At 32.0% G+C, this 18877-nt stretch overlaps 1 protein-coding gene across 4 annotated transcripts in view; it reads left to right on the forward strand.

Annotated features, from left to right (window-relative positions):
* LOC115890538 overlaps positions 1 to 18877 on the forward strand; it is a 174702-nt gene that overhangs the window by 133184 nt on the left and 22641 nt on the right. For 2 of the 4 annotated variants that reach the window (XM_030910789.1, XM_030910792.1), the window contains exons 1-3: positions 9845 to 10227; positions 11852 to 12015; positions 12105 to 12233. In XM_030910789.1, coding sequence (XP_030766649.1) covers positions 9889 to 10227; positions 11852 to 12015; positions 12105 to 12233 — 632 coding nt within the window. In that variant the 5' untranslated portion in view covers positions 9845 to 9888. Of the gene's footprint in view, positions 1 to 8626; positions 8914 to 9844; positions 10228 to 11851; positions 12016 to 12104; positions 12234 to 18877 lie in introns of those variants that run through there. The other 2 variants (XM_030910794.1, XM_030910793.1) reach the window with 2 other exon arrangements.

The raw sequence follows: 18877 nt of genomic DNA on the forward strand, positions 1-18877 counted from the left end.
CAGGATTGTGATTAATCAATGACCAGATTTTTCAAAACACCCTGTATACATTTTTAAAAAAACTTAAAATATGTAAAAAACAAAATAAAAGATACGTGTTTAAGCGTTTTTTCGGAAACTTGACCGTTTTTTAAATGAAAAATATTGTAATATTTGAGGGGTGGTTTCACCCTCTTGGAACTGGAATTTCGAAAAATCCCTTCTTATCGAACCTCTACACCCTAGAATCAACCTGTATGCCAAAATTGAGCTTCTTACGTTGAGTGGTTTGAGCAGGATCGTGATTAATCAGTATGTCAGTCACTTAAGGATTTTATCAAGTATTAGTATAGATTTTACCGATTTTACGTTATACCATTTTTTTCATCATCATTATCATTCTCAGCTTATTCAATCATTTCCAATTAAGATTTAGTCTCCCTCACATAGGTACTCTCTTTGTAGTTAGGTCCATTGTTGGCTTTGCGGGCCCTATCCCTGCTAATTTCCTAATATCATGGTCCCATCTCAGGTTCGGTCTTCCTCTAGGTCTCTTAATTCCTCGTAGCAAAGATAATTCTTAACTATAATATTCTTTGCTCGTAGGTACCATGCTGTCATTTTTGTGACTTCATTTTTTGTTTATAAGTATATAAATTTCTCTTCTACTTGGCCTGATATTTTTGGTGCCATTACTATGAATGAAGGTTATCTATTTTAACGGATCATTTTTCTTCGGAAACCCAATTTCAAAAATGTCACTTTATTATATATCCACCCTGTTTATATTTAAAGAATATATTTTGCAGTTACAGTTTTCTTATTACACATAACTTGCAAATTATAGCTCAATATTTAACACCATACAGTACGAAGATGTTCCATTAAATATATTCTAATTTTAATATGCAGAGGCAAGTCATGATTCTATAATGATTATACGAGACCAGCCGAATATATTAATTCGTTTATCAAATCATGAACGGGTTCAGTGTTCTTATGTAGACAATAATGGCTCTAGATTAATATATAAATTGTATACTTTTATAGAAATAAAAGAGATAATATTTATAATTTGGCATCTTTTGTTTCTATAAAAGATACAATTTATACCGGGTGGTGTATCATCATTGGAAACATAGGAAATCCCATGCAAATTTTGAATTGTCCAAATATTGGCTCCCCTATTAATTTTATAGCTAAATTGTAAATACTTTTTTTAAGGTCTGTCTATGCTGAATACACATTAAATTTATTTTACCCATTTTAAACCTTTTAAAGCTATAAGCATAAACAAAATTTAAATAAAAGTAAACTTTTATTCTTTCGTACCATTATCGTAACTAATGTAGGAAAGCACAAAGTACGGCACTGTAAACATTTTCATTACCGCGTCGTATATCGGTATTTTAATCCCATAATTTTCTCTTAAAATCCAACTTAAAAGAAATAATGAGAAATGTTTAAAAAGGCGAAACAGAGGAGAATTCGCTCGTACGTGCATTCCTGAAATATTAAAAACCGCTTTTAACCGTATTAAAGATCTGTTGCTGTAAAGGGCCTATGTGGGATATAAAGTATTCTAGCTGGGAAAGCTCTCTAGCCTTTGAAAAGCTTTATGAGGCTGTAATGCCATAATGAAAAAAATATCAGTAATGTTTGTGTACACGGTGTCCTATAATATTCCATGGACATGGAATTACTTCGTAGTTGAAATAAAAATAAGGCCACTGGACACCACTGGATACCATTAATGAGATTTTGGTAACATATTACTTTCACAAAAATCAAGAAAAAGTACGGGAAGGGTGAAAACTACCCCTATATCTACATAAATTTTAGTAGAAATATTTTCCAAATCCGCCGACGGTGAGGACCGATTTTTTTTTGTAAAATGGTCCTTCTAGTATTTACTACATTTTTTGACTCTTGTAAAAAAACGCCATAGCGCATACTTTTTGAGGAAAAAAAAAATATTTACACAGTACAGAAAGAAACTACTTTAGATGTTCATTCAAACTACTTCAGATGTTTAGATGTATACTCAGAAACTACCTCATGTTCATACACTCATGGACAAAATTATCGAATATTTTAAATCTTCAAATTTTTTTACATGTATATAAATTTTAATGAATAATATGCAACAAACAAGAAAGAACAATGTATTTTAGACACTTTAAATAAGGAATATTAAATTATTATTGACAGTAAATCGTAAAAAAAATAATGTTAAATTTATGAAAATGAAGGATACTTAGTTTCAACTTAAATACTTCAGAAGTAAGTAAGTAAAACCTTTTGAATAGAAAAATAAGGAATAGTTAATAACGAGTATTCCCACCTCGAGCTCTAATTACTGCTTGCATCCTTCTCGGCATGCTACTAATTAAAGTTTGAATATATTCTGGAGGAATTGCATTCCACTCGTGTTGTATCGAAGCTCTCTTCTAGTGTATTTAGAACAGGATTTCTTTGTCGTATGGGACGTTTTAGCTCATCCCACAAATGATCCATGAGATTTAAGTCTGGGCTATATGGTGGCTAATCTAACCTTTGAATCTGGACTACCTCAAAATAATTAGTCACTATGCCAGCTGCATGTGGTCGAGCATTATCGTGCATAAATAGGAATCTGTCGTATCCAATGAGGCCTACATAGGCAAAACATGATCTTGGAGGATATTTTCAATATACCAGTCACTGGTCATTCGTCCAATAATTTCTATGAGTTCGGTGCGCCCCTCCCAATGAATGCCTCCCCAAACCATTATACCGCCACCTCCAAAACTAACAGTCTGTATAAGGTTGCAGCTTCTGTATCGTTCCCCGACTCTTCTATAGACATGATTTCGCCCATCTAGCTTCCATAATTGTATTCTACTCTCATCAGTGAATAGAATTTTTTTTCAGTCCTCGATATTCCACTGAATATGTGTTCTGGCAAATTGCAATCGACGAGTTTTGTGATTTTGGAGAAGACGTGGAACTTTGGCAGGTGGTCTTGGCTTTAAACCCACTTCCTTTAATCTCCTTTTAACCGTTCTCGAACTAACATTAACTTGTCTTACATTTAGTAATTCATTTTTGAGGTATGTGGATGTGTGCGATTTCGAGTAGAATTAAGTACCACAAAACGGTTATCAACTACCGATGTACACCTTTTGCGTCCTTGGCCGCGTCTTCTTACAGTCTCTTGATATATTTTTAAAACTTCTGATGCTGTAGACTGACCTCTTCTAAGACGCCGAGCGATTTCTGTTTGTCTATATCCTTCCTCAAACAAAGTTACAATTTGTGCCGCTTCAGCCTACCTCACTGCAATACCTAACTGGTGGCATATTTCTTTTAAATAGAGAAGAGAACAAATAAAGATCACTAACAAATTAAATTCACTACAAATATCTTAATTCAATATAATTCTTGATTTATGTAAGGAATTTTTAAATCTCTTGACTTTTATTTTGTCCATAACTTTTTGTTTTAAAAACACACGAGGAACGACACCCTATTTTTTTTAAACTGTTTAGGAAACGCACTGTACATGAGGATCAATCAGACAAAACCAGAAAAAATTACTTTTGGGTCAAAAATATCTTATTGATCGACTTTTATTTCATTTAGTGAGATAAATCCGTTGATGAACGTCAGTTTGAACCCATTTTTGTCAAATTCCATTTATAATCGACCCAAAGTCGAGCTTAATCAAGCAAAACGAGACAAATATCCCCAAAATAATTAAATAAACTTCCCCCCTGTTTCGAACAAAAAAGGAGATACGAAAAAATCAGTTTGTGAAGGGTGTTTTAATGGAATTCCTAGAATTTTGTACATTCAAACTGATCTACTTTCGGCTTTATTAAAAAAAAACATTTTATATTATAAAAATTAAATTTTACTTTTAAATCAAGCAAAAACAGCTATATCCAACTTGTAACTAGCAATAACTCCTATGTCAAATAAGAAAACAAAATATCTACAAGGTCTTTAACATCATATGTTTCAAGTAAAATGATGTTTTTCCGATGCTGAGACTTACGAAAAAAAAGCCAAGGAACAATCAAGTTTATACAAAACCGACTAGCAGACTAATTAAAGTCGGATGAGATTCTGGGAATGTTCTCAGATCTCACACCACCGGTTCAACTCCTGATACGCACCTACAACGTCCTGTTTCCGAATAGGGACGAATAGGATAAGCCGAGAAACGGTTTATTACATGTGGTTTTACACAGACGGATCCAAGAACAAAAAAGGCGTTGGAATTTATTGCAGCAGTCCAAAGATTGAGATACCACAGTTTTGGAGAACACGCCACAATTTTCCAAACTGAATTATATGCTATTGAAACATGAGTGCATCTGCTGGTAGAACGGAAGTACACCGAGAACGGAGAAAACAATAAAAATATTTTCAGATAGTTAAGCCGTGTTAAAAGCACTTGAAGCCACGAAAAGCAGATATATAACGATTCTTCATTATAGAAAACTAGTCAATTTATTAGGAAATAGGAACAAAGTGTCCCTAATATGGATACCGGGACATGTCGGCCTAGAGCATTCGTGGCTTCACAACCGACACTTAGCATTCCAAAAAATCTCACAGAAACAAGCTCCGTGAATAGGTTAGGGGTACATTTCGGGACTGGAATGAAAGTCCCGAAATGGAACATGCCTCATGAAAATTCTAGCAAGGTCATCCAAACGCAGAACAGGAGAACTCTTAAAGGCCGGCAGGAATGAAGCACGTACGCAGCAGTATGCACAGGCCACTGCCAGCTGAGATCACACCTGCAGAGGATGGGACTGGTGGAAGACATCGAATGAATGTATGGAAGAAACCACGCTAAACTTATCAGACCTAGGAGACATATCACACTCGGACATAATAGTCTAATTAAAGAGCTGGCTACATAAAAAACCTTATCATCGTTACATGGCTAATTTTTTGTATGAAGTATCCTTTTGTCTAGCCATTATGAAATAGTCATGTCTGCCAGTGCGATCCCGTGGCTTAAAGCGGGGGCGGCCAATCGAAAGGGTGAAATTTTGACACTAAAAATATTATAAGATACATGAGTTATAATTGCGAAAATAGCTTTTATTTATTATTAAGAAACGTGGAAAATTGTTGGCAGACATTTTTCCAATCGCTAAAATGCCGACAGACAACGCGAAAGAGGCATGAAATTTTAAAAATTATTAAAAAATGAAATTTGAAGAATGATAAAAATTATGGCATATTTGCATGCCGATTGGTGAAATGTCATATTTATTTATTTTAAAAGCCGTATGCAAAAGGGCAGACAAAAAGATCGTGGCTCAATCAGCTGCAGACAGTTATCAAAAGCGCGATATTACTCTACCGCTTTATTCAGGGAACGCTGGCCGCCTCATCCATTTAAGTATAGATAAATTATATAATATACGATTATATTATAAATATATTTTTTATTATTTCAATAACGATTTTTTTGTCTGCCCTTTTTAAATTAATTAACAATAAACATGACATTCCACCAACCGACATACATGTATGCGATGATTTTCTTTTGTCAAAATTCTATGCCTCTTTCGCGTTGTCTGCCGGCATTTCAGCCACGAGAAAAATGTCTGTCAACAATTTTACACGTTTCCTAATAATAAATAAAAGCTATTTGGCAATTATAACTCGTGTACCTTATAATATTTTCAGTGTCAAAATTTCACCCTTTCAATTGGCCGCCCCCGTTTTAAGCCCCGGGATCGCGCTGGCAGACATGACTATTTCACAATGACTACACAAAAGGATACTTCACACAAAAAATTAGCCATGTAGCGATGATAAGGTTTTTTATGTAGGCCAGCTCTCGGTCTATAACAGCCTGTGTTAAAGGATTGGGTCTTGAGGGTAAACTTTAATACTCTTTTTTTTTTCAAAGAGTTTGTAAAACTGAGCCACAATAGGCCCTCGCGACTGCAGTTGTGCGTCCCACCTGAAACCCACTCTTAATAAATAATACAAAAAATTATCAAGGTATTTTAAAAATCCATATCAAATTACGAAAAATACAAAATGTTTATCTTTTTCGCGAAAAAAACTCATAAACGCGTTCCTGGGATCGAAATATACCATGTTTAAAAATATTTGCACCTATTAAGATTTTCCCTGTATAGTTTAATCCTTGTTTATAAGGGTATTATATAAACATCTAGAGTATGTGTCCTTGTTCAAAATACAAAAGTATCAATGAGAGAATGAGTATCAAAACTCATCTTATTAATTTTTGGTAATTTTGAATAAAAATATCTACACTCTAGTATTGGCCGCCATGCACAATATTCAGTATAATTTTTGTGACATAACTCATTCTACCCTGTATAATTTGCATGTTAGTTTATTTGAGTCGTGCATTTGTTCTAAAACTAATCTTATCCACGCGTATATTGGTCAAAAAACTTCTCATATCAAAATTACCAAAAATGGATATGACGAGTTTTGATATACTGAACCCTTCAAATATAAATAATGATAAAAATGAATAAGATGGAATTAATTAGATATACAAATATGGAGATATAAGAAATATTGCTTGTGATATTGTAAGCGACATACCAGTATTTATTATAGGGTCATCGACTTATCAGTATATTGATATAATTCCCTTTTGTATGCTTTACATCAGATAACAAAATATTTGGATGTGCTTTGTATAACTAATTATCACATATAAATATAGGATTTTTAATGTTACCTCACTTCCTATTAATTTCGATAGTTCAAAGAACTAACGTTATTTTTATTTCGAGAAAAATAATATCTTAATCAAATATGCCACACAATAAAACAATTATTATAAATAACTATATAACAACTTCGTGAGAAAAATGAGGTTATCATCTTTTTATAGCACCTTTTTAATTATAGTGCATACCGTAAACATGTGTATAAATTGGCGACACCAGTCTTATCATCTGAAACAAAAAATATTAAACAGCTATGATTATGAATAGATAGAGATGATATAAAGTAGATAGAACTATAGGGATTAGCTGACAGATTGGTATTATATATTTAATGAATTTTCTATTGATAGTAGATCAAATTTACATTATATTGTGCAAGCAATGGTGATACTTAATATAAAAGTCTAATTAATATAGGGTTGGTGCATTTCAGTTGATTTCAACAAATTCCGACCGCAGCGCTTCAACGGCAAAAATCAGAAATTATCAGTACCTATTTCACGCCGCCACACAGTGCTTCGTCCCATGGACAAAAATCAAAAAATAAGTTAAAATTTACTAATATCTGAATATATAATTTTATGCTTATAGCAATGTTCAACCATCCTGTATATTATTTTTCATAAACAGCGTTTTTGTTAGCAAATATTTTCACTAAAAATAAATTTTGCGATTATTATCTCATCAGAGAAAAGAATAACATTCATAGTAGTTCTGTATATTACTTACCAACTCTGGTACGTACTTAATTGAAAGCCACTATGGATATTGTTAAACAAGGTATGTACTTTAAATTTATTTCTAAACAAGTTCGTGATTGTTTATTTTTTATTTATTTTTTAAGATGATTCTTAAATGGGTATAAAAATTTTACGTTTTCAAACTTCAAAAAGGCATTTAAAAAAAACATATCAAAACATATCGTATTTATTGAATATTTTTGTTGCCATATTCATACACTTTTAATTTTTGTATAGTTCACCTGCGTCTGCTTGCGACGAACTTTATTTTATAATACTTTTCAGATGGAGTAAAATTGATAAGCAATGCCGATCTGGCTAATACTTGGCTTGATCATAAGGACAAGAACTCCAAATTATTTGTATTTCAAAAAATATGTTCTTATTAGATATTGATGAACCTTCCAGTCAAATAAGACACCACTTGTGTCTGAAAAAGTCCACTATATTGGAGCGAAACGTCGCATAAAAAAAGTGTCCATCTTTCAATTGATTATAAAATCTCATACCCAAGAAAAGGAAAAAATAATATATGGATATGGTCTATTAAAGAGGTAACTATTAACATCCGAACCCCTCATACCGACAAAATGAACAGTAACAACGCGAAAAAGTAACATATTAGAAAATGATGTACAGAAATATCTTATATGTGAGGATACTTCAACTACCTGTGATTTGGATACTATAAATTTGGAAGATTCTGTCAGCAGTGATTCTCCTGAATCAGAGTAGTTACGATCTATGCATTTTGTTGTCCTAAAGTAAATTTATAGTATCTTAAGTTTTTTTTAATTAAATATAACATTAATGTTTCTTTTCATTAAAGAAAAACATTTTTATCTTATATTAGGCTTATTTTGTAGGAATCATGTTCTAATGTTATTTCAATTCTTTTTTATCACAGGAATTTATTTAATACTTACACCGTTTTCATACTATAACTTATTATTTGCTTAGATGGAACACAGCTCCAACATTATTATTATTTATAAGATTTTTTTTTCATAAACGTGGGACTAAGAACATCATCATTTAGTACAATGAGAGTACTCATCATTTGTCTCAAATAAACCTAGTTTGAATAAATTGCTTACAATAAAAGAGAAGTTTTTGATTTTTGTCCTCTAGAGCCATATGTTCGAAGCACTGTGCGCCATGTTGATCGCATTAAAAGAATACCTATTGAAATCGTGGTTTTGTCATAATATTTAAGTTTTTTGTTAGCGCAGTTATAACGCTGATTCGGCTAGTAAAAAATAAGTGAAAAAGAATTCGAACTAGGCGTCGTGTTGTGTTGTGACAATTTCAAATTCTAATGAAATGACCGAAAAAATGTTAACGCGCAAAGGAGAACGTAATTAGGGCGTTCCCGGATATTCAACTCTCCCGAAACATTTTAAAGCTTTATAGTTTCTCATACTGATTTGATCAAACGAAAAATGGATTCAAGCAGTTCGATGAAACAAGTGAGTAAACAAAGTCCCCATTACATAATCAAAAAATTTAATAGATATATACTATGAGAGGATAAAATATAATTTGCAATATTAATGGAATACTTTTTTTAATCAACTAAATGTTTTATGAACATCTTCTAAAATTATAATTCTTATGTACCTTAAAAAAATGTCGTTATAGCCATTATGCTACACTAGCAAAACCGGTGATTAAAACTATGCTCGCTACCGTAGTTGAACTGAACTAAAAAGTTTTTTTAACTCAAAAAGCTGCTGTTAAAACATAACAATTGGTTTTTATATATAAAAACCAGTTGTTATGTTTTAACAGCAGGATAACGGGACGTCGCACAGTGGTTTCGGCAATGGAAAAAAAAACAAAAAAGAGGGTGTTAAATCGGGTTTAAATTATCCCCTTACATCGAGTTAGTTCAAAGACAATATAATAATATTACTTTTTTAATTTAATTACTAGTTTTGAATTTACAGCACCTCCTTTTTGACAATTTTCTTAATATACGAAACGCGCAAAAATAAAGCGAAAACAAGTAATATTTTACAGCCCTTCTTTTAATTCCTAAAAATCGGTATTACCCAGGAACTGTTTGGTTTATCCATGGGCATTAAAAGTAAAAATCATTTTGCCAAAATATACCGTGCCTTTGGTGCAGTTTAGTTTGAATCTATTTCTAATAAAATTACTTTACTTCTTACTTTAATCAGACTAGAAAAAAAAAGCTTTACCGAGCTTTGGTCTCGGATTAATTTGACTAAAAAAAGCAACTGTTAAAGTAGTGATTCTATAAATTTTATCGCCAGATTCGGCCAAGTTTGTTAATTTAAAATAAAAGATAAACAGTGTGAAAAAAAATTAAAACTACTTTCTTCATTTTTACGGATGCCGAAAACCGATTTTAGATAAATTTTGATATAAAACTTTATCAGTATTGTTGTTGGATTTGTCTTATTAGCTGGATAATAAACATGTCGCAATTTGTGATACCATACAGTGTTGTGTGCGAGTTACTCTTTAACCGCGAGTACCCTTTAGAGCAAGGTTTAAGGGAACAGTATCCAGAATTACAAGGAGAGCGGTTGTTGCTGGTAACTGGAGCCATAAAAAAAAGATTTCAACCCAACTTTGCCAAAAAATTGAGAGAAGTGCATCATGTGAAACGAATTTTTTTTCGGAAGTATAGTGAGTGGTTCAGGGCGAGTTTTTGGTTAATTTTCCTGAATCTGATCATGAATCCGGAAACGAGTCATCCCTTAAGTCTGTCGGAGGTCGCCCAGAGAAACCTTTTGAAGATTTGTGTAAAAGAAGTAAGCAAAATAAAATAAAAAAACTTCGAGAGGATTTTTCGGATAAATTGATAATCGCAGCAGCAGAACAAATAAAAAAAGAAAAACAAGCTGATCCTATGAGGTATATTGACTCTAAAAAAGCCATGGGTTTAATTCTTGACGCATCTTTAACAAAATATAAATATGAAATATTAAGAAAATGTGTTAAGGAAGTAGGCTGTAATATTTTCTTATTATAACTTCTTCTATTTTTTAAACTTTTGAAGGAATTTTGAATTTGCCAGCCAGATTCTAAAACATTGTTTTATCGACTATCGAACCGTTCTTTGCAGTTTTTTTCAATTATTGGTCAGGACCCATAATACAGGGTAAAACAAAAATGCGCGCATTTTTAACAAAATTTTAAGTGAGCCTCATTTTGTGGGGGGATGGAGGAAATCCATTTTTTGTGGGTAGTTTGAAGGAGGTGTTTTATACCTCGGGACGTTTATGAGTTTTTTTGGCTATCGCTCTCCATTGCGATGTTTTCGATATTCTTATGATTGACGGTAGAGTTTTAATACCAATAATTTTATCTCATTGTGAAATGAAAATATCGTATTTTTAAGCATTATACATTTTAATGTACAATTAAATAAAGCAAACAAATAATTTTATAAAACTAAAAAGTGTTACAGTTATACAGGGCGTTAAAAATTTATCTAGCTGGTATATTTAAATTATATGAACAGGTTTTATTATGTATCTTGGCATAACAAAAGAAGCATTTAACACTTTTTCATTAACGATACAGTATAATAATTAGTTAATACGCATAATACTCAAAAATACAATATATTAATTTCATAATGAGATAAATTTATTAGAATTAAATCCTTACCGAAAATCATAAAAAAAGGAAAACATCGCAATGGAGAGCGATACCCCAAAAAAACTCAAAAACGTCCCGAGGTATAAAACAGCTCTTTTAAAATACCCACAAATAATGGAAATCCTCCATCCCCCACAAAATGGAGGTCACTTAAAATTTTGTAAAAAATGCACGCATTTTTGTTTTACCCTGTATTATGGGTATTGGCCAATAATTAAATAAACTGCAAAGAACGGTTCGACAGTCGATAAAAAAGCGTTTCAGAATCTGGCTAGCAATTCAAAATGCCTTCAATAGTTTAGAAAATACAAGAAGTTCAACTTGATGCAAAAATTTTCACTTTACGTTTCAATTGGTGCTCAGTTTACTTTTAAATAAATTTATTAAACCATGTTATTTGATGTATTTTATTAAGCTGAATAGAATAAAATTCGTCCCAATGCGATTGGATTAACGGTTTAGGAAATATAGGGTTTTTTTCGTTATATTATCAGTTTCACACCACTGTGCGTCGTTGCAGCCACCCTAAAACGTGTATACTACTGGATGTCTACCTACTCGTATTGAAACATAATATCACACAGGACAATATCCTACCACATTACCTTTAGTATAACATGACACTATAATACCCTTTTGAATTGAAACAAAAACCAATCTCTTGTATATAGTTCTTATCCGCCACCTTATATGATTTCCCCCAGACCGGAATACTGTTTCTATTGAATGCTCGCCCTTTTATTTCAACAGTTCGTTTTTCTTCTGTTTCAGTCCCTTTTGTCGACCAGTAATTACGGCAAAGAGTCGACGCACGCCATTAAGAAGGGCCTCCTATGGCAACAGAGAGACAAGCTATTCAGCAGATGGAAAGAGAGATATTTCATTTTGACGCGAGATTATCTCCATTGTTTCAGGAGGGCCTCCGGAGCCGATAGGTAAGATTGAAAAAGAAATGAAAGGTTGCGGAATGAATGGTAGAGCGAGAAAGAGAGGATTTTATTTTAATTATTGTTTCCTTTTGAAGGATTTCCGAGATGGGACAGTTTTTGTTCAAAGTGAAACTAGTCGATGTCGATAGAGTAGAATGGGAGAATAAGAAAACGTACAGTACTGTTGCGTTAGTGATAGGAAGGGATGGGAAGATTTACCTTAGGTGAGTACGTTATTAAAATTGAAGCTACAAAGTTATTACTTTGAATGTGGTGATTGATGATTTAGTATTGAAACTAAAAGAATTTTGAACTTGGGGGACGATTATCTTTATTTATTTTGCTTATCAACGTTTCGGTCAGAAGTATCATTGATTGTTATCAAGTGTGAAATAATCTCAGTTCTAAAACTACTGAGCTTATATACTAGAACCGAGCATGCACCTGTGAAGAAGTTTGGTGCAGTTAAGCATGAGGTTTTTTACTGAGAATACCAAGAAATTTCCGTACTTCTATTGCTAAAGATTTTATTATTGCTAGATATGAATACGGCCTCTTTAAATTCGCGTTTTTTCCAATAGTTTTTTTTTCACAACCCGGGCATCCAACCGGCATTTTATATTGTGGTGCTTGGACCACACATGATCTGCAATTCCCGGCTTCATTTTTCACCATCATTGTATATTTTTTTATGTTTGTCAAGTCGTACATATAGAGAACGTTTAGTCTTTCCAGTATACGACTCACCGCACTCGCGGAAGGTACCTGGTAAATGCACTCTTTGTCTTATTTTGTTTTTTTTAGGACACTTCTTAGAGTAGCCCCACACTAAAAAGCAGTTTTAATTTATATACTACGAGCCCTAACAACTATATGTTGGGATAAGGTCTTTTTTGCAATTAAAAATAGTAATTTGTTAAAACGACTCAATTTATTTTGTTTATTATTCTAAATTCAAACATTACAATATGATCTAGACAATTTTACTACATTTTTATAACTTTGCAAACAAATCACTTTTGATAATAGCTTATTTTGTCAAAATCAAGCCAAATTTGCTGACAACTATATATTGGAACAGCACAACAAGAAATTTGTTTAATACGGAGTTACATCACCTTTCGCCTTAACAACTGCCTGAACTCTTAATGGCATTGTATTTACCAAAGATTGGCACATTTGAGGAGAAAAATTATCCCAAATTTCCTGCAGTTTTGCCCACCAATCAAAAATTGTCCGTTGAGGGTGGTTCCTTAAATATTGCTTCATTTTATGCCACACAGTTTCTATAACATTGAGGTCCGGACTACTTGCAGGATGGGATAGAACTTTTATATTATTATTACTGAACCAATTTTTAGTTAATTTTGCTGAATGGCACAATGCTCCATCTTGTTGGAAAATATAGTTTTCGTTTGGAAACAATTCTTGAGCACTAGGCAAAAGTGAGGTCCCAAGTATATGTTGATATTTTTGGGCGTTAACAGTGCCATGTATAAAATTTAATTTGCCCAAACCTCTTGCTGACATGCAACCCCAAACCATAATCCCCTTAGGAAATTTAACAACCCTCTTTAAGCAATCTTTATGAAAGGCTTCTGCTTTATTTCGTATTATTCGTTTTCGATGATCTCCAACGCAAACATGTGCAACAAAAAATTAGATTTTGCCAAATTGTAGCGATTTTTCTTCTGAATTTCTGTCAGTAGCGGTTTTTCATTGGCCTAAATAAGAATTTGTATCAATCATCTTCAGGTAATTGATTATCCACACAAAATAAAGTTTACCTTGTAAAACCCCAGACCGCATTTATGGATATATTTTCGGCAACATTCTCTTGATATATTTAAACCAGTTACAGTATTCCATTTAACTGTTAATTCGCAAAGAGTACTTCTTCTCGCAGACTTGCAAATTTTTACTAAATTTCGTAAATCTCTTTGAGATACAAACTTTTGGCCTTCCCGAACTTTTACCTCTAACGTCTACATTGGCAGATTCACCGTATTTTTTTTATTATATTAAAGACCGTGGTTTTTGGAGTACTTAAATCATCAGAAATTTTTCGAATTGTTTTTCCCGTACTGTATTGATGAATGATAATTTCGCGTAGTTTTTGATTTGTAGCTTTTCCACGGACCATTACTTTGAATTAAATAATTAACAAAATTGAAAATTAAAATGACTTACAGTAAATCTCACTACTCAAAGTATCGAGTCACTTACAAGCTGTCAATGCTGAAGTAAACAGTTTGCGACATTTGTGACGTTTATAGCAAAGCCGTCTATGATGATATTAATTATTTAAAATACTTGTCCCAACATTTAGTTGTCAGCAAATTTGTCCTTTTATGAACAAAATCCGCTACTGTAAATATGGATTGATTTACAAATTCATAAAAATATTGTCAAGTTGTTTAGGATATATGGCTATGTTTATATTTAAAAAATTAAACATATATTTTTCAGTTATTTTGAAAAACCAGGGCAATAATTCCAAAATATGACCTTGTCCCAACATATAGTTGTTAGGGCTCGTACTACTGGATACTGGATACAAAGTTATTTACTATGGTCCATATCAAAATTACTAATTTTGATATGGTCCATTAATATCTCAGAAATTAGAGACAAGACAAGACAAGAGATACAAAATCGGTGTTGGGACGAAAGTTGCAATTATTATATAGTACAGGGTGTCTCATTATCATGAATTTTTGCAGTGTTTGTCTACGAGTAGAGGGACAAAGATGCGGTTTTTACATTACTGCTACTTTTTTTGAAACTAAATATCCTACACACCGATTTGTCTTAGCCCTCTAAGTTCTTGAAATTCAGGACGAATTTGGAATTGTCGTATTTATTATACTCGGTTATCTTGTAACTTAAAAAAATGGAAACTCAGTCCCATTGAGTTTTTCACGTAGAATTCAGTAGCGTAACCGGATGTATACTCTGTATAATATTGTTACGTATTCCGTGGGTCCACTATTTAAACTCACGATAAAATACTTAACGAATTTATTTATTTCACTCTGTACACACAACTTATACTATTTACAACACAATTTATGCAACTACTATTACTCTAACGGTATTTCGCGGTATTTTCAAACTTCAGACTTCAGACTATCTTCAGACTTGTCCAACTGTCAAAGCGCGGGCCTTATATACCCCCTGGCGATTGTTTCTAGATTTTTCTAAAGAATTCTATAATTTTCTTTTACTTTCTGGCGAATGCGCCAGGTTCCTCAATGCACGTTGCGATTATTTAGCAGTATGCAGTTATGCAACCAGTAATACACCTTGACAATATTTTTTTTGTTTCATTTCCCTTGTTATGAGCTTTCTAAAATTATAATAGACTCCCTACTTATTTTCATAAACAATGTAAAAATATGCATCATTCAACTTTTTACTTTTTAAAATAGGCGGCTGGTTTAAATTAGCTTAATCAAAACAATCAAATAAGTTATTCGACATCAAATTGCAGATATTGGCTATTCCACGCTAGTTTTTGTGTGTAAAATTATTGCACAAGCGCATCAAAAATATCTATAATTGACAGTCTGTTATCTAAAAGCTGCACAAGTTCATTTTCAGACAGTGGTAAAATATACAAGGTATCTAATTAAACAAAAACATAAATTTCAGTTATATTTTGAAAATGATAGCTCGCAGATAAAACTAGTTACGCTACTGGATTCTATGTGAAAAACTCTCTGGAAGGCAGTTTCCATCTTTTCGATAGGTAAGATATAAAGAAGGTCGAAAAATGCAATGTTTTCAAATTCGCTCTATATTTCAGATATTAAAAAGGCTAGGACAAATCTATGTAAAGCATCTCTGGTTTTATAAAAAAAAGTAGCAAAATTATGTGAAAACCGCATCTTTGTGCCTCTACTCATAAACGAGAAACTTCATAAAAAATACTAAAATGGGACAACCTGTACACCAATCACCTTCGAAATAGAGCATAAGACATATCCATTCGTTTCCGACTTGTATTTAAAAGAGAAAAAAATAATTTAGGTTATAAGAATGCGATACTATATGAAATGTAGTATATATTTTTTTTTATTATATCATATCATTTTATATCATACCATTGTACTCAGGAGACCGAGTTCTTTCAAAATCTGAAATAAAAAATGTAGGTCCATATTTAAAAAAAATTAAGTAGGCCTCTGTATCTCACAAATTATCAGCTAATTTGAAAATCTAAAAATACTATCAGATAGCCCTAACAGTAAGTGGCTATAAGAATGTGCAATTAGTATTTTAATTTTCTAACAAGTAACGACAGGAAAAAATAAAATTGATTTTCAAAAAATCCGTTTTTCGAAAAAAATCGGCAATCTTTGAAATTTTTAAAACTTTTTTGATGGCATCTTGGTGAACATCCCAAAGCGCAACTTTATCCCAATTTAACCATGTTCGTATCTATTACGGTTACCGAGATACAAATGCTTGTACCCCGAATTTGTAGCACCTTGTATAAGGTTTTTTTTTGCCTGCAGCCTAGATCACCGTGGATATAAATGCCCCCCATTCCGCCAGCTTAAAAACTTCAATCATAAGGTTGGTTACTCTCCGATCAATCAACCGTATGTACACCTCTATGATTAAAGTATACGCCGCGCCGGAAAATTTTTAAAAGAGACACGCTATACGTTGCTCTGGATAAGCTGATTATGGTTTTAAATAGAAGAAGTTGAGTTTACAAAACATATAGCAAAAATCAATTTTTTAAAGGAATGGCAAGATATAAATTTCAGAAATATTTATTTTGAACATATCCGGATAATACTAAATTAGAACAAAGAATATTGTGGCGCGAAAGATTGAAGGAAAAAGACACAAGGGTAGAACACCAGACCTGTATAGTATCCTTGTATATGTAAGAATATATAAACAAGGATAGTATTTAGGTGGACTAAAAAAATACTAATATCAATCACAAAATACACAAAGCAACTGAAACGATCAGCGATATCTCTTTGGGGATAGAAAACTGAACACACAGTTGTACTGAAAACTACTTTTTTTTTAAACAATGGTTTTTAATGCATAAATCGGAAATAAATCATGATACCAGTGTCTCGTTTGACAAGCAATGATCCATCATCATGTTGCAACCTTACTCTTTAAAAGCCGTTATTGTATCTGTGGTAGAGTTTCCTAAATACTTAATGTTGTCAACAAAATTGACACTATCTTGTAGAGCTATAACGGGGTGGTAAAACGATTCCTAAAAAGCATATATTCACGTAATTTTAGAATTTCATATTTTCATAGAATTTTTATTTTAGTTTTGAAACTATTTTTCTAGAAAAATTAATGCAAAATACGATTAAAAAAATAAGCAAATAGTTGGTATAACTCTCATATACTAAAATTGATTTATTAATCGGTTTTAGTATATAAGAGATATATCAACCATTCACTTAATTTTTTAATTTTCAAGAATTCAATGACGACATTGCTCATATTTATTAAGATTATAAATCAAATATTATTTAATTTTTTATTTTTGATTCTAGACTTAATAATATTTGATTTATAATCTTAATAAATATGTGCAATGTCATCAGTGAATTCTTATAAATTTAAAACAAATTATAAATTATTAAAACCATAGAATAATAAAAATAATAATCAAAGCAAAGGGTTTTTAAGTATTAATGTCAGAAAATACATTTGAGGCTACCAGCGCAAAAACGGCCTTCAAAAGCTTGTTTTGAGAAAACTTGGAATAAAATTTAGTGACAATAACGCTACTAGTTTAATTTTCGAACAGTATTTTGACATTTTGCTGCAAATATTTGCCTAAAAATCTAACGAACTAAAATTTAGAAATAAGTATATACATAATAAATGTTGATTACTAAAAAAAATGTGGATTAGGCCATTTTTCTTTGTGGATTTATTTGCAAAGTTAGTACGCCAATATTAATAACTGCATGAAAACTATTAATGAAGCAAGTTTTGTTGCTTAAGGGTCCATTTCATGAGTCCAAAAAAGTAGCAAAATAAGCGTTCGGCATTTAACGTTTTATGTAAATCTGGCTAGGTATTTTTACTCAAATGAAGAAGGTAATTAAAGATAAAGGATTATACTATATTCGTACTGTAGCACATTTTAGTCAACTTCTTTATTTTTAAGATTTTGATGGTTAAACATCGACAAAATATTCCTTATGTTTGGACTAAATTTTCTCGAAAATAAAGATATAATTTAAAATTCCGTTACAATACGGAAATAGGTTGAAGTTTTGTGATTACAGTTATATATAATTTTTATGGTGTTGTAACAAATTGCTCTCTATTTTATGGCAAATGCTGAAGCTCTGCAAACCTTAATCAAACCTTAATCCAAGCACGTGTATTTGGAATTTTGGGTGTGGCTTAACATGACAGGATTGGGCTAAACCTTAGGAAGATTTCTGAAATATAATATATACTAGCGTGTACCAGCGACTTCGTTCGCGTCGAATTAATTATTTGTAATGGTGATGATAAAGCAAAGCAAGAATTTCCATTAACATACAAACTGGATAAAATTTTCTCATATTTATATCAGCATGAGAAAAAACAATATGGCGATATTATTATATAACTTGATAATATTTAGGGGTAGGGGTTTGAGGGGTAGTTTCATCTCGTTGGAATTTGATTTTCGAAAAACCCGTTTGCCATAAATAAGCTTTCTACGTCAAGCAGTTTAAGCAGAATCGTGGTTAAGAAATTACCCAACTTTTTGTAACACCCTGTATGATTTTTTAAAAAATTTCAAAATATGTAAAAAAACCAAATAAATTATGCTTGTCCAAGCGTTTTCCCGAAAGACTAACCGTTTTTTAAATAA

This window comes from Sitophilus oryzae, unplaced genomic scaffold, assembly GCF_002938485.1.
Source record: "Sitophilus oryzae breed Bouriz unplaced genomic scaffold, Soryzae_2.0 scaffold_882_pilon_pilon, whole genome shotgun sequence".
NCBI classification, from domain to species: domain Eukaryota; kingdom Metazoa; phylum Arthropoda; class Insecta; order Coleoptera; family Curculionidae; genus Sitophilus; species Sitophilus oryzae.